Raw genomic sequence first — 16,357 nt, forward strand, 5'->3', positions numbered from 1 at the left:
GTGGGTGGGCATGTCCAGATGCCGGGACCCCTCCCCTTCCCTTGCATGCCACCCCTCTCCTGGCCATCACATTACCCCTGCTCCTGAAAACCTCTCAGGATGTCAGAACTGGTCTGCAGAGTTCTAGTTTTGTTAACCAAAGAGTTTTTAGACTGTTTAGCTCGAGCATAATCTTCCCTCTTCATGGCAAACAAGTTTTCTACATGGAAGAGACATGAGGCACTTGTTGATGTTGTAGATGTCTTGGCAGTCTCTCCTTGGATCACCAGATTTCCATCAGATGTATTCTGAGATCTAATTTGTTGTCACTTCTAAAATTACTTAAGTAATATATGTGATCGGAATGCATCTGAAAGACATAGACAGTGCACTCCTAGGCAGAGTTACTCTAGTCAAAACCCATTGATATGAATGGCTTAGACTGGAGTGTGATTAATTTCAGTGGGCTTAGATTGGAGTAACTCTTTAAGACTGCCAGTTACCGTTTTGCTGTTCTGCAGGAATTTGTTTACTGGTTGCCTAGTCCTGTAACACAGATACAGTTGTCTAAAAGTTGTTCTATTTCTTTTTCAGGGTGAAAGCTTTTCAAGGTATGTGTTTTTACAGTTCAGATTTTTTTAAAGATATACAATATAATTTTTAACATTGTATTAGTACTTTATGACATGAGCTATTCAGTATGCTTATGGGAAAAAATAAACACAAACCGGAATCCACTGCCAGCCAAACCTTTCAGATAAATATTACATTTACAGAAGTTTACATAGCAACATAAGAACATAAGAACTACCCTGCTGGATCAGACCAGAGTCCATCTAGTCCAGCTCTCTGCTACTCGCAGTGGCCCACCAGGTGCCTTTGGGAGCTCACATGCAGAAGGTGAAAGCAATGGCCTTCTGCAGCTGTTGCTCCCGAGCACCTGGTCTGCTAAGGAATTTGCCATCTCAGATCAAAGAGGATCAAGATTGGTAGCCATAAATCGACTTCTCCTCCATAAATCTGTCCAAGCCCCTTTTAAAGCTATCCAGGTTAGTGGCCATCATCACCTCCTGTGGCAGCATATTCCAAACACCAATCACACGTTGCGTGAAGAAGTGTTTCCTTTTATTAGTCCTAATTCTTCCCCCCAGCATTTTCAATGTATGCCCCCTGGTTCTAGTATTGTGAGAAAGAGAAAAAAATTTCTCTCTGTCAACATTTTCTACCCTATGCATAATTTTATAGACTTCAATCATATCCCCCCTCAGACGTCTCCTCTCCAAACTAAAGAGTCCCAAACGCTGCAGCCTGTCCTCATAAGGAAGGTGCTCCAGTCCCTCAATCATCCTCGTTGCCCTTCTCTGCACTTTTTCTATCGCTTCAGTATCCTTTCTGAAATGTGGCGACCAGAACTGAACACAGTACTTCAAGTGTGGTCGCACCACTGCTTTATATAAGGGCATGACAATCTTGGCAGTTTTATTATCAATTCCTTTCCTAATGATCCCCAGCATAGAGTTTGCCTTTTTCACAGCTGCCATGCATTGAGTTGACATTCCCATGGAACTATCAACTAAGACGCCCAAATCCCTTTCCTGGTCTGTGACTGATAGCACTGACCCCTGTAGCGTGTATGTGAAGTTTGGATTTTTTGCCCCTATGTGCATCACTTTACATTTTGCTACATTGACCTGCATTTGCCATTTCTTAGCCCACTCACCTAATTTATCAAGGTCCGCTAGGACCTCTTTGCAATCCTTTGTGGTTCTCTCCACCCTACATAATTTGGTATCATCTGCAAACTTGGCCACCACGCTACCCACCCCTACTTCCAGGTCATTTATGAATAGGTTAAAGAGCACTGGTCCCAAAACGGATCCGCAGGACCCACCACTCCTTACATCTCTCCATTGTGAGAATTTCCCATTTACACCCACTCTTTGCTTCCTGTTTCTCAACCAGTTTTTAATCCATAGGAGGACTTCCCCTCTTATTCCTTGATTGCTGAGTTTTCTCAATAGTCTCTGGTGAGGAACTTTGTCAAAAGCCTTTTGGAAATCCAAGTAGACAATGTCCACTGGTTCCCCCTTATCCACATGCCTGTTTACACCCTCAAAGAACTCTAGTAAGTTTGTAAGCAGGATTTGCCTCTGCAAAAGCCATGCTGACTCTTTCTCAGCAGGTTTTGCTTTTCTACATGTTTTATAATTTTATCTGTAATGATAGATTCTACTAATTTACCAGGAACAGATGTCAAACTGGCTGGCCTGTAATTTCCTGGGTCCCCCCTAGATCCTTTCTTAAAGATTGGTGTGACATTGGCCATCTTCTAGTCTTCAGGGATGGAGCCTGATTTCAGGGATAAGTTGCATATTAAAGTGAGAAGATCAGCAATTTCATGCTTGAGCTCTTTAAGAACTCTTGGGTGAATGCAATCTGGGCCAGGGGATTTGGTAGCATTTAGTCTATCAGTGGCTGCCAGAACTTCTTCCTTGTCTACCACTATCTTCACTAGTTCCTCAGATTCGCCTCCTAAGAAGCATGGTTCAGGTGCAGGAATTTTCCTCACCTCTCTTGGGTGAAGACAGATGCAAAGAATTCATTCAGCTTCTCTGCAATTTCCCTGTTATCTTTTATCGCACCCTTTGTTCCTTTGTCATCTAACGGGCCTACCGCTTCCCTATCTGGCTTCCTACTTTTGATATACTTGAAGAACTGTTTGTTGTTGGTCTTGATGTTCGCAGCCATGCGTTCCTCATAATCCTTTTTTGCCTCCCTTACAGCTAACTTGCTTCTCTTTTGCCACCATTTGTGTTCCCTCTCATATTCCTTCTTAATCAGTCAGAACTGGACTTCCATTTTCTAAAAGACATTTTTTTTTTCCTGATAATTTCCTCAACCTCTCTTGTTAACCATGGTGGCTTTCTTTTGGACTGGGCGCTGCCTTTCCTAGCCTGCGGAACACATTCCAGCTGAGCTTTTATTACTGTGTTTTTAAACAACCTCCAAGCATCTTGGACAGTTTTGACTCTCTTGATTTTCCCTTTCAGCTTCCTGCGCACTATCCCCCTCATCTTTGAGAAACTTCCCTTTCTGAAGGCGAATGTAACTACATTAGTAGTTGCCACTTGTTCGCATGCAGAGATACTGAATCTGACAGCATTGTGGTTGCTGTTCCCTATCGGCTCAACAACACTGACTTCCTGCACCAGGTCCTGGGTCCCACATAGAATTAGATCTAGGATCACCTCTCCCCGGGTTGGTTCCATAACCATCTGCTCTAAGCCACAGTCATTTAGCAGTGGTGCAGCGGTGATGTGGGGGTTTGCAACGGTGATGTGGGGTTTTGCCATTTCATATACTTCTGTAAGCTTCTAATCCTGGCATGGAAAGAAACTTTTCTTCTAATATTCCTTTAGAGCTATCACTAGATGCAAATGTCGAAGACAGTGTTGTGGAGCCCATCTGTGTGGAAGCAGTTGCCTACCAGCATTGTAATGATTGAATTAAGTTTTGTATAAGTCAATTTCCATTTTTTATTGCAAGACTTTTCCAATTTCAAGCTACTTTAGTGCTAGTATAGCAGTAACGGAAGAATATAAAAATATATGCATAATAAAACAACCATTGTTTAAAATGGAGTGAAAAAATACCACTGTAAAAGACAACTGTTAATTCTTTATACATATCTGAGAACCCTGGTGGACAGGGTTTTTAAAAAAAGGATTCTACTGTTGACCCACGAGAGTAGCAGTTGGGAATGGCAGCTAAAGTGGAAGACAGAGAGTTGTATGAGATTCAGGAAAGATCCTGAATTAAGAAAGTGAACTGGTGATCATTTCCTGAGAGAACCAGTTTCAACAAAAAGGGGAGGGGGTAATCTTTATCAAGTATAAAAGAAGGTTAATTGGAATCCATATGTATGTTCCTGCTTCCACAGACTTTAGAAATTGTATGTCAAAGTAGCTTATGTGACAGCCAAGTGATATCTCTTAACAGTTACAAACAGCTGTTGTAGAACAAAACATCTATCTTCTTGTGACTAATTATCTGCCCTGGCAGTCTGATTTGACATTTCTGGATAAGAGAAGTATAAATTTGTGATGAGAATTTATATCAGCCTCTTGTGTGCCATGTTCAGACATATGCTAACTAAGAGTTTTTCAGATCCTAAGCTTCCTAAGTGAGTCAGAGGGAGGCCAGGGTACAATTGAATAAAATAAAAAATTATATACATTTCATACTTCAGTGGGTGGGGGAAAACTGTCATCTTTATACATAATTGGCTAAGGGATGGAATATCTGATGACAAACCCCCAGCCATTGGTGGGAGAAATTCCACCCCATCTCTGCCTGCTTTCCCTGACCCATGAGCCTCCCCCCCCCCCGCCCCAAACAACAAAACAGCACATTGGGGCAATGGCAGTCCTGCCGAACCCGCCACTGGCTTCCCCATTGCACTCTCCCCCCATTCCAAAAAGCAACCCAGGCTGGTGCAGCAATGGTGGCGTGTTGCCTGCTGCCCTGCCAAACTTACCCCAAGCCTCCCCATTGTACCTTCTCCCCACCCCAAAAAGCAATCAGGCCTAGCGCAGCAGTGGCAGTTTGCTGATCGCTGGCCACCCTGAGCCTCCCCATTGCATCCTCCTCCTGCCCCCCAAAGCAACCAGGTTGACTTGGCAGCACACTGCCCTACCCCCATTCCCCCCGCCCCAAACAAACAGGAGGACCTACCTGACAGTGAGCACTGACCTTGGGTAAGTCCTGCTGGGGCTGGGGAGGAGGCTGATCTGGGATCACTTTCCGGGGCGGGGGGAGGAAGGGGGAGAGGTTGCCTGCTGGTTCTTCCTCTGAGCTAGAAGGACATCTTTCTGGGTAATTCCCACCATTTTCCTGGAAGGCAGGAACCAAACTTTTGTTTCCTGTTTCCTGTGGGGGTTACTTTTTACTTTTACAGTTCTTTTACTTCCATAGGAAAGAACAATAGCTTGTTGCTTGCGCTAGCTAGGGATCTTTGTCTATCACTTTTCTCTTGACATTCTTACCTTCATACCTTTACTTGACACTTGGATTCTTTCCTTCTCTGCTGTGTTCTGTCTGCTCCTCCTTCTGTCTCATTTACCTGTAAGTGGGAGAAGACTCACCCCTTGTTTGGCAGTTCTGCCACCTTTCCAGAACTGCCTTTTTTTGCAACAGATGCTTGCCTTTGCAATTATGAAAGGTGAAGACATGGAAGCTATTTTCCTCTACGAAGATGACAAAATACTCGATGCAGCAGCTGCTATGAGCGGAAATGGCCAGGTGGGCACATCCCAACATCAGGCTGCACCACCCTTGGTGAAGTGAGAGGAGCTGCCGTCTTCTAGTGCAGCAAAGTGTGTCAAAATGTCAGAGGAAAACAAGATGGCCAGTGGAGAATCCAAAACGGCGTGGCAGGCGCCCTCTCACGCCAAAGATTCTGCAGGCAGACTCCACCAGTCGTCAGAGAAGAGACCTCTGTTTCTGCTGACCACCACTGTAATCCCTCCGGTCCTGTTACCTGGCCAATTTTATTAAATCTACTATGCAGGAGGAGTTTTCTGTTCTATTAAAAAAGGCTTCCCCTATTCTGACAAAGGCCATTCGAGTTCAGTCTCATGTTCCGTCTCTGTCCTGGGGTCACTCCAATAAGGCAAGGAGAGCTTGCCTGGCTTATCATGGCAACCAAAAAACAGGTTTGCTGCAGTCTGCTCAGGGGGCTGGAGGACTCCTCAGATAATGAGGGTTCTACGGAAGAGGGGATGTTTCTCTCAGAAGACAAGCTTGATCAGGAGGACCCACAGGCTCCTCAGCCTATACCCAGGTTCTTTAATGGGGAAGATTATCAATATCTGCTTTCCAAATGTTTAGCTGTTGTAGATCTCAATAAGTCTTGCATTGCAGGGAGTTGGACTTGATGGTTCTTGGGGTCTCTTCCAACTCTGATTCTATTATTCTGAGTCCCAAGAGAGAGATCAAACTGCCAAGCTTGACTTAAGATTCACCCATGTGGGCAAGGAGGAATTTTTTTTTTTAATGTCAATCCTGCTGAAAAGGTTTTTTCTTTCCCCACACCTTTGAAACATCACTGAAGAATGAATGGGTCAGGCCTATGGCCAACAAGCAATTCTCTGGTCTGTCCAAAGAAATTGTATGCCTTTCCTCCTTATGCTTCTGAAATTTTAAGATCCCAGAGATGCCCCAGTCACTGCCTTACAGGTACCAGGTTTGGTGTTTGAGGATGACAAGGGTGCTATGGATAGAAAAGCTATGACAAGAATGCTATGGATAGAAAAGTAGATCAGTGCACCAGGAGGATTCATGAAGCGGTTGCAATGGCACTGAGAGTGTCAGCAACTGTGTAGGTGGTGTTGTGAGCAGCCATTGTGTAGACACACAAACTAATCCAGTTGCTTCCTTCTGCGGACAAGTGGCTACAGGAAGGGACCAATAGATTGCCTAAAGTGGTCACAGTGGACGAAACCCTCAACGCCATGCTTATCTCTGGTAGTCAGTGCAGTCAGTGCTTCAACGAGACAACTGCATTGGCTCAGAGCTTGGCAAGCTGACAAGTCCAAGATCATCGTAGCAGCTTACCCTTTTCAAGGGGATAAGTTGTTCATATGCTTACTGGATCGTATCCTCATTGAAACTGGAGAGAAGACCTAGACCATCCTGAAGTATCTCAGGAAGAGCGATCGTAGGCAGTCCTTTCAGTCATTCTGAACACTCCAGTCTGTATTTCCGGCAAGACAACCACAAAAACTCCTGGAGGGCCTGAAGACAATCGACCAAGAGGAATCAGTTCAGCAAGAAATTTTCTGGCGAGTCTGACTGAGCTGACCAAGTCCTCCAAGGCATGACTGGTTGGAGGGTCTGGTAGGGGGACAACTGGCTCACTTTGCAGAGGTATAGGCAGAATCAAAGGTGGATGCCTGGGCAATAGAAGTGGTGAGCAGAGGCTGTGCTATCAAATTTATGTCTACTCTACTGGACCAGTTTCTTGTGTCACCTCTAGCCCACAATCCAGAGAAGTGGCTAAGAAAAATCAGGGCCATTCAACACCTGCTGGGAATAGAGGCAATAGAGGAGGTTCCCATTCAAGATCGTAGTTTGAGAGTTTACTCTCTCTTTTTCACAGTTCCTAAAAGGATCGGGGACTGGCATACCATGTTGAACCTGAAATTCCTAAATCACTGAATCTGCCTCAGAAATTTCCATATGGAAACCCTCCACTCTATCACAGATTTTCTTTGGATCAACAAGTTCTTGATATCCATTGACCTGGCAGAGGCATATGTCCACGTGCCTGTTCTACCCAATCATTGCAGGTTCTGCATTCACATTCACAGCCCTCCTTTTTTTGAAACGTCTGATCAGCTTGGTAGTGATTCTTCTGAGGCAAAGTATTCATGTCCATTCATACTTGGACGACCTGCTGATTGGGTCACCTTCCTTTCAGCCAGCTCAGCACAATTCGCAGCAGACCCTCCTATCCCTGGAACAACATGGTTTCTTAGTGAATCTCTCAAAATGCTCAGAGGAAAGTTGATGACCCACCCTGTGATAATTTCTGGGAAGTCCCAGAAAGATGTTCTCCTAACTCATAAGGAGAATGACCATTGGCCCTAACCTGTGAAAGGTCCTTCTCCACTGAGTGTTGGAGGTCATCTTGCCTTCCCTACATCATCAACCTTTTACAAGACAGGTAACATTCTGACTAACAGAACATATTCATTTGAACTAGAATTTTTGATGTTATTGTTAACTTATTTTCCTGTAATTGCTCATTGTTTCCTTGTATTTGGTTTTAATTCAGGGGTTAGAAGTTGTATTTTTCAATTGATAGTTGTTGGGGGTCCCAGAACAGAAGGATTCTGGGTAACCCCCACAGGAAACAAAAGTTTGGTTCCTGCCCCCAGCAGAATGGTGGGAATCACCCACAAGAATGCCCTCTGACACTCAGAGAAGAAGAACCTTTCACAGGTAAGGACCAAAGGTTGTCTAGAGCCCATTTTATTTTAATTTAAAATGGGCTTTAGCTAGTAACCATGTATTGGTTTAAACACATCTAAATCAAGGAAGGCTTTGTAGTTCTAGAAGTAGTACTTTTAGAAAGCCCAACGTCAAAGGATTCCCCCAAGGTGACGGTTCTTCCACAGCTACCTTACAGTAGGAATAATTGCTCAGGGGATGCACCCATTTTCACTTTTAAGCATTTTCAAATTGGAGAGAAATGGAAGATAATATAAATTGGAGGCTTGGAAGATAAATATGTTCCAAATTTATGTAAATGGTTGGGTTTGCACTGTAAAACTTCTGAAACTTTTCCTTCTTTTTGAAGATACGACACAGGATCATCAGGGGACCGTTATGATTCAGTTCTTGGACGGACTGGATACAGTTACTTAGAAGACCGCAGATCATATTCCAGTAAGCTAGATAAAGAAGATACAACGGATTTCAAAAAGGTATCTGAGTTTAACAATAGCATCTTAACAAAAAAATAACTTTATGCCTTTATAGTAATTCTGGATGGCTCTATTTAAGTAGTTGGACTCAATGTACATACTTTGCTTAAGGGATGGAAGTTACCTTTGAAACATAATAGGGAAACTTAGAGGAAAGCTCCCCTCCTCCCCAATCTTGGGCTCTTTGTTACCACACCCTATATACTTTTTTTCAGACCTAGTGCAACCTTTTCATTCAAACTAGGAACAAGGTGCCCTATTGTTCAGTCCCCTGGTTTTTTTTTCATTAGCTGGTGCATTGTACATTTTACTTTTGATTTGTCTCCACCCCATGGCATTGCCTTATGCAAACTCCTGCTTTGTCAAACTTTCTATGTCCTGTATTCACAGGTAGATCATAGGTACATTAGCCTACCCTGTACTACTCCCACACCTTATTTAAATCTTAAATGTTTCTGTATCCTATTAATTTTCTTTCCTGTCTTATGTTCCTTCCATCAACAACTGACAGCTTCCATTATCTCAAGCCCTCTATGATATCTTTCTGTCTTCCTTCCCTCCCTTAACTTTCTGAACTATCTGTGCCTTCGGGTAGCCCTCCTTGCTCTCCTGTTGCTTGCTGTATTGTTGAATTGAAAGGATGTCATATTATATGAAAATTTGGGAGATTTTGCTCTTTCCAGTTACTTTAGTTATACTGTGCTTTACTTTAAATTCTTCAAGGCAGTGAGTGTAACATTTAATCCTAATTCTGTTGAGGTGATACTGGCATAATTTTTCATACCAAGTAGATGTTTGTCCCTGGATGATATATTGCAAGCTTTAAGTTCATGGCCTTGGACTAAAAGAATTGTCTCCTCCCATATGACCATAAGTGCGAAACAAGGTCTTCACTTCCACTTTGTGGACCAGGCTATAAATTGGGATATAAATTGCAGGCATCTTTTGACAAGAGGGAATACCTTGCAGTTTTATTGTGTTGATTTTAATTGTAATATTTTAGTTGTAACTTGTAAGCTGCTCTGAGTGAGAAAAGACAGGATATCAATATTTTAATACATTAATTTCTCCAGAAAGAACTAAAACTATCAACATTGTGATGACTTCTTATAATTCATATTCCAAGTTGAAAGGAAAACACTATTATAAAACCTGTATTGAATTTTCCTTAGCTTTATGAACAAATTCTAGCTGAAAATGAGAAATTGAAAGCACAGCTACACGATACCAACATGGAGCTGACAGATCTTAAGCTACAGTTGGAAAAGGCAACTCAGGTTTGTATTTCAAATTTCTCAATAAAATAAGATCTCCAAAATCAGTAATGGGAGTGGCATTTCCTGAGGATGTGGTATATAAAGTCTTTAGTGGTTCTGAATAATTTTGAGCCTTTGTTAAAAACTTGGCACAAAACTCCCATTAGAAGTATTAGAAGTATAAAATCATATTCACATTAGTCATGTAATCTGCCTTGAGTCTAAATGAGAAAGGCGAGCTATAAGTAATGTAAGTAAATTAGGGGGTTCCCATGTTTTTTTTCACTACAACATGGGCATGACTAGAATTCCTACAAAGGGTCTGATTCATATACCCTCATGAGAAATAGTAAGTTAGTTAGAAAGTTAAAAAATGAAAATGCAAAGTAATTAAGAGTTAGACTAACATCTGTGATTGATAGTAGTTCTAGAAATCTAACAGTATTAAATAATAACTTTGAATAGCTGACAGGTACATCAACGGTAGCAGTGCAAATGAGAGCTGGTGGTTCCCCTTCTCTTGTCCACACTGCCTCTCACACATGTAGAATTGCTACTCCAAGTAGGGAATTTCTAGTGATTTGAGGTGAAGCCTAGAGAAGGGAGGGAAGGGACTTCAGCAGGGTATAACTGGCATGACTTTGAAAGCAGTCATTTTCTCCAGGAGATCTGATCTCTGTATTCTGGAGAGTGGTTGCAATTCTGGAAGATCTCCAAGTCCCATCTGGAGATTGGCCAGTTCTACACACATACAAATACAGAATGATAATAAGCAATTTTACGTAGGCTGAATTTGACTCCCAACTGCTTTCAGTATTCTATGCCTGCTGGAGTATATTCAGTGCCCCTCATACCATCTGAGGTGGTGTGGATGTGTATTTATCCTTTACAACATCACATTTCTGTACATACCTGGGCAATCCTCCCAGTTTTATCGAAATGCTCATTTTTGTCTATGAGTGGTCCACCTTGTGCTGCTTTTGGCTCTGAAGCTCTCACTGTTTCCTGGAATACATCTGAGCAGAGGACACATGAGTCTGACTAACAGTCTGTCAAGGACAGTATTTGTTTAGTCTGGCTGACTCTTCAGGGACCGAATACAGATCTTTCACAAAGCTGCCAGGGAATGAAATTGGAACCTTCTGCATTCAAAACAGATGATCTACCAATAAGAACTTAAGAAAGAGCCTGCTGAATCAGACCAGAGTCCGTCCAGTCCAGCACTCTGCTACTCGCAGTGGCCCACCAGATGCCTTTGGGAGCTCACATGCAGACTATGAAAGCAATGGCCTTCTGTATGTGCCATGGTTGGTAATATTATTAGGTAAAATTAGCTTATAGTGGTTGAGGATCCGCCAGATAGCCTTCTGTATGTTACACTTTTATTAAAAGAGTTTATTCTGGGATATTGTGGTTGTATTCATTATTCTGCAGAAGTTAATCAAGTGTCCTTCAGTGGATTCAGATTCATTTGTAAATTAATATTAGAAAAAGTTGCTTTGTCCATGTTTGGAACTCTTACATGTTACAAGTAAAGATAATAATAGTGCAGTAGTATTATCTTTTTATTAGCACATTAATAGTAATATTACTAATATTTCAGAAAGACAGCAAAGGGTTTCGTGTCTTCATAGTGTGTTCACTGTGACTTCTCTTGCTGTCCTTGACACTGCATGTTATCAATTTTTCTTTTCTGTTTCAGAGACAAGAAAGATTTGCTGACAGGTCTCTGCTAGAAATGGAAAAAAGGGTAAGTTCCTTTTAGTGAGTTTGACCCTCTTGTAAAACAATCTAATGTGGAAAACAATATAAAAATAAAAGCATCCCAACAGCAATCATACTAGAACAGGGTGCCTCATGTGAGACATATATAATACATTAAACGTTATTTATTTTATTTAAAACATTTAGTAGCCGCTGTCCTTATGGAGCTCAAGGTGGCTTACAAAATAGATAAAACACATTAAATAAATACATTAAAAGCATAAAATCCCAAATTTAAAATCACAACTCAGGACTGCTAGTAAACCTACCTTAATGTGGTCATCAACTGCCTTCTAAAGATCAAAAGTGAGGGGCCAGGCACCAAGGACGTAGGTAAGGGGGGGTTCTCGGGTTCAAACCCCCCCATTCATGTCCAAAGCTCCGCCCACCCGTAGGGTGGGTTTTTATAACATTTTTAGTGTTTTTTGGTTTTTGGCCTGCAGGGGGTGCATTGTTTAGGCTAGCAGCACCAAACTTTCAGGGATTGTTTGGGGGAATCACCTGATGATATTACCCAGGTTTGGCAAGGTTTGGTTCAGGCGGTCCAAAGTTATGGACTCCCATAGGGGATGACCCCATCCTCCATTGTTTCCAATGGGAGCTAATAGAAGATGGGGGCTACACCTTTGAGGGTCCATAACTTTGGACACCCTGAACCAAACTTCACCAAACCTGGCAGGTATCATCAGGAGAGTCTCTTACTGATAGCAGCCAGGTTTTGTGAAGTTTGGTACATGTTCCAAAGCTATGGGGTTCCAAAGCTATGGACTTCCAAAGGGGGTGCCCCCATCCCCCATTGTTTCCAAGGGGAGCTAATAGGAGATGGGGGCTACACCCTGAACCAAACTTCATCAAACCTGGGTGGTATCATTAGGAGAGTATCCTAAAGATACCCTAAAAGTTTGGTGCTGCTGGCTTAACAATTGCTCCCCTGACAGCAGGCACCCCCCAAATTTCCCCAGATTCTCCTTTTAAATGCACACCCTTCGGCATAGATTTAAAGGGAGAATATGAGGTCCTCAGTTTAGAAGAAGAAGAAGAGCAGGAATTTATATCCTCCTTTTCTCTCCTATAGGAGACTCAAAGGAGCTTACAATCTCCTTGACCTTCCTACCTCACAACAAACACCCTGAGGTGGGTGGGGTTGAGAGAGCTCCGAAAAGCTGCGACTAGCTCAAGGTCACCCAGCTGGGAGTGCACAGGCTAATCTGAATTCCCCAGATAAGCCTCCACAGCTCAAGCGGCAGAGCAGGGAATCAAACCCGGTTCCTCCAGATTAGAATGCACCTGCTCTTAACCACTACGCCACATTGAAAGTGATGCTGTTTCAGGGTGGGGGATAATCCACCCCCAAACAGCATCACTTTCAATGTTTTTTAACTGGGGACCCCAGATTCTCCCTTTAAGGTGGATTTAAAAGGAGAATTTGGGCTCTCTAGTTTAAACACCATTGAAAGTGATGCTGTTTGGGGGTGGATTCCAGCATCACAGTGGCTGCCCGGGGGTGGGGTGGGGCTCAGATTTTGCACCGGGCTCCATTTTCCCTCTATGCCTCTGCCCAGAGGGGAGGTCAGAAGGAACTGCCAGCTGCCGGCTGGGAGCCCAGCTGGTGGGGGGCAGGGGAGGGCAGGACGGGGGAGTGTTCCGGCCCCGGCCTTGGTGAGCTGCTTTTATAAGCGCTAGGCCGGGGGGGGGGGGGCTTGGGGAGGCGTGGCCCCCCACCCCCCACAAAAATTTATACCTACGTCCCTGCCAGGCACACATGCCTGGGGAGGTTCTTCCAAAATTATGGGGCTGCCATTGAAAAGGCCCTTTGTCGTGTACCTACTAAATGAGCTTCTTTGATAGGTGGAAAAGTTAGGAGGGCCTCTTCCTGTGGTTTTATTTCCCAGCAGGAACTTAGGGAAGAAGATAGTCCTTTAGATATTCAAGTCCAAAATCCATGTAGGGCTTTAAAGATCAAAACCTGGATCTTGAACTGGGTCCAAGAGCAGATCAGTAGACAGTATAATTTGCCATAATAACATGGTCATATACTTCTAATAGCTGACCCCGACTAGCAGTCTAGCCACAGTGATGCTGCCTCCGAACACTCTCTTAGCCTTCTAGCACTAGATGCTGCCGCCAAACACTCTTCAAGGGTAATCCCAAGCAGAGCACATTGCACGAGATTAAGGTGATCTCCATTATTAATATTTGCTTATTCTAAGCTAGGTACAATGTCCTCCCATGTTTCAAAATTCTAAATAGTCTTAGATTCTAAAGATTAATAGCTTCGAGTGCAATTAGAGAACAATACATTGTTTTCCACTGAAGAATAGTGTCTCCTTAGAACATTGCTTAGAGATCTTCAGCACATCTTTGATATTTGCAGGAACTGTGGCACATCTATTCTGTACAGTGTTGTAAAAGTTGGTGCTTATATAAGTCAAATTCAGTAGCAGTTACTGTATTTGGAAATGACTAAGGACTAATTCATATACTGAGGATATTCCAGTTACCTCCAGGAGTAAATGAGGTTTTCAACTGGGCTTGTAACCAAAACAAACTCACATGTAAGTGACCTTAGAATTATCTGATGTTCATGATATGCATAATCACATTGACTGAACAAAGGAATATAGCCTGCATGGTTTTTCCCTGGGATGTTAAAGACATTATTAAAGACACACCTCCAGCCAAATGTGCAATTGATGGAACATCTCTTTTCCAAAGCCACAGTACAGCCTGTTTCATGAAGTTTTCCCTGTTACATCATGATTTTAAAAATTGTTTATGGTTATTTCTATCTCATTCTTTCCATCAAAGGTACTCAAGGCTACATGAAGAAAAATGCCAGCATAAATAATCTCAGGTTAAAATTGCAGTAATGTAATAGAATAGCAGCAATAGTACTACTTTTTTTAGTAAATGCCAAAAATAGCAGCATTAAAAAAAACCCAGTCATCACAAAACCTAATAAATAATACCTCTTTGGTTGGCACTAGAGATTTAGTACCAGCTGGATACACGTGGAGAGGGGTGTTCCAGTACCACCATAGAAAAAGTCCTGTCTCACATGGCCATCCACTTCAACTCAGTTAATTCTGTAATATGTCTAGTACAAGGGTGTGCTAATATAATGGCAATAATAAGTGTTTTCCCAAATTTGGTTCACAACTTGTTTTAGTGAATATCTTAGTCTCTGGCTTATGTCAGTTAACTCACTGTTCCTTAACTGAGCACTGCTACATGTGGACATATTTTTCAAAAATCTGATTTTTACTGGAATGCGGGGGGATGGGATAAATTTGAGAGTGACCACAGAAATGATAATTAAGATTAAGTTAGTTGCCAAAACTGGCATGGTTCAGCTGTGATGACAAACCACAGTTTATGCATGCTACTTGCCATTCTTTTCAAACCATCAATTCTAAAACTAGATGCCAAGCTAGAATCTCAAATAGTAATTTAAAACTAAGTGGTGTACGTTAATCTGGAAAATCTTTGGCTTACCTTTGCCTCTGAATGCTCAGACTTTGAGCTAACATTCTATGCTTTTGTGTGGCATCTAAGGATTCTGGTGGGACAGATAAGGAACATAAAACAAATATTGTCAGCAGAAAGCACATTTTTCTTGTATGCTTGGGACACAGACTGTGAGTATGGCTTCCCGTGGTTTGTTTGTTGCAACTGAGCCATGTGAGTGGAGAGAATATGCCAATGAAATCACTTAACTATGATTAAACTAAATTTAAATGGTTTGTATCTGAAAGGTGTCCGACAAGAGTCAGTATCTACGGGGCGGTATGATCTAACCAGAGTTTTACACACCTCAGTTGATGTTGCTTGCTGTATTGTATAACACCACTGAATGCAGATGTTAATGTACACTTTGGAGTAATCTGCTTTTGTCTTTCACTCTCTGAAAATATTTGAATGTCAAATAATCGCTACCAAAGCCACTGCATTTGTTTTAACATTGGGCAAGGCAAGCTGTAATCTTGTTCTCCAGTGTGGCTGATAAAAAAATGCACACTGGAATATTCTTACTTCTGGGTTCAGTACTGAGTGCAGACTAACACTTGCCTGTTTATGGAAGCTTACGCTTTGTGTTTCCTTTTCCCTAAGGCAGTCAACATTTCGTCTGCATTTCTTGTACGTTTGGCTATGACTCATCTAGCTGAAGGAGAAATAGCCAAATGGTTTTATAAAACCTATTGCCTGTTCAGCTTTATATGAAGAATGGATTGAGTTAGTAGAATTTTACTAAAGTTTTGTTCTATTGTCTTCATTCCAAATGGGAATTATTTTTTTATACATCACTGGCCTTACAACTCTTTTGTCTCCACTGTGCTTATGGTTGTTTAATCTTGAAGATTTGAAATTGCACTTCATTCACTATATTTAAAGTATAATACCCCCAAATGCCAAGGTATCTATGCAAAAAAATTAATGCAAATAATTTATTTTAGGAACGAAGAGCTCTAGAAAGGCGAATATCTGAAATGGAAGAGGAACTCAAAGTAAGTGTGCATTAATTTTAATAAATTAAGGGAAGTGACTACAGTGTAGAAATTCCCAGGTCCATATATTTCATGCTGCAGTGTGGAAATTCCCAGATCCCTGTAGTTTAAGATTGCATTAAATTGCTGAATATCACTTCTGAATTGTGAAGGATTTATAAAATAGTCATGTAATTGAAGTTTAGGAGGGCCAAAATAATACTGTCTTTGTAAAAGATGGCCCCATATGGGACTATACAAGTTAATTTACATGAGCCCAGTCTGCTTGAAGATGGCTCTGTGAGAAGGGTTTTGCCTTGCACTCAATGTTCAGCTAGATGCTCTTGACTAATATTCTGTCAAGTCAGTATGGTGCTTGTCATTT

At 42.0% G+C, this 16,357-nt stretch overlaps 1 protein-coding gene across 1 annotated transcript in view; it reads left to right on the forward strand.

Annotated features, from left to right (window-relative positions):
- PPP1R12A (protein phosphatase 1 regulatory subunit 12A) overlaps positions 1 to 16,357 on the forward strand; it is a 154,818-nt gene that overhangs the window by 119,356 nt on the left and 19,105 nt on the right. The window contains 4 exon segments of the mRNA XM_048499848.1: positions 574 to 590; positions 8,342 to 8,468; positions 11,427 to 11,474; positions 15,943 to 15,993. Of these exon segments, the coding sequence (XP_048355805.1) occupies positions 574 to 590; positions 8,342 to 8,468; positions 11,427 to 11,474; positions 15,943 to 15,993 (243 nt within the window).

This window comes from Sphaerodactylus townsendi, linkage group LG06, assembly GCF_021028975.2.
Source record: "Sphaerodactylus townsendi isolate TG3544 linkage group LG06, MPM_Stown_v2.3, whole genome shotgun sequence".
NCBI classification, from domain to species: Eukaryota; Metazoa; Chordata; class Lepidosauria; order Squamata; family Sphaerodactylidae; genus Sphaerodactylus; species Sphaerodactylus townsendi.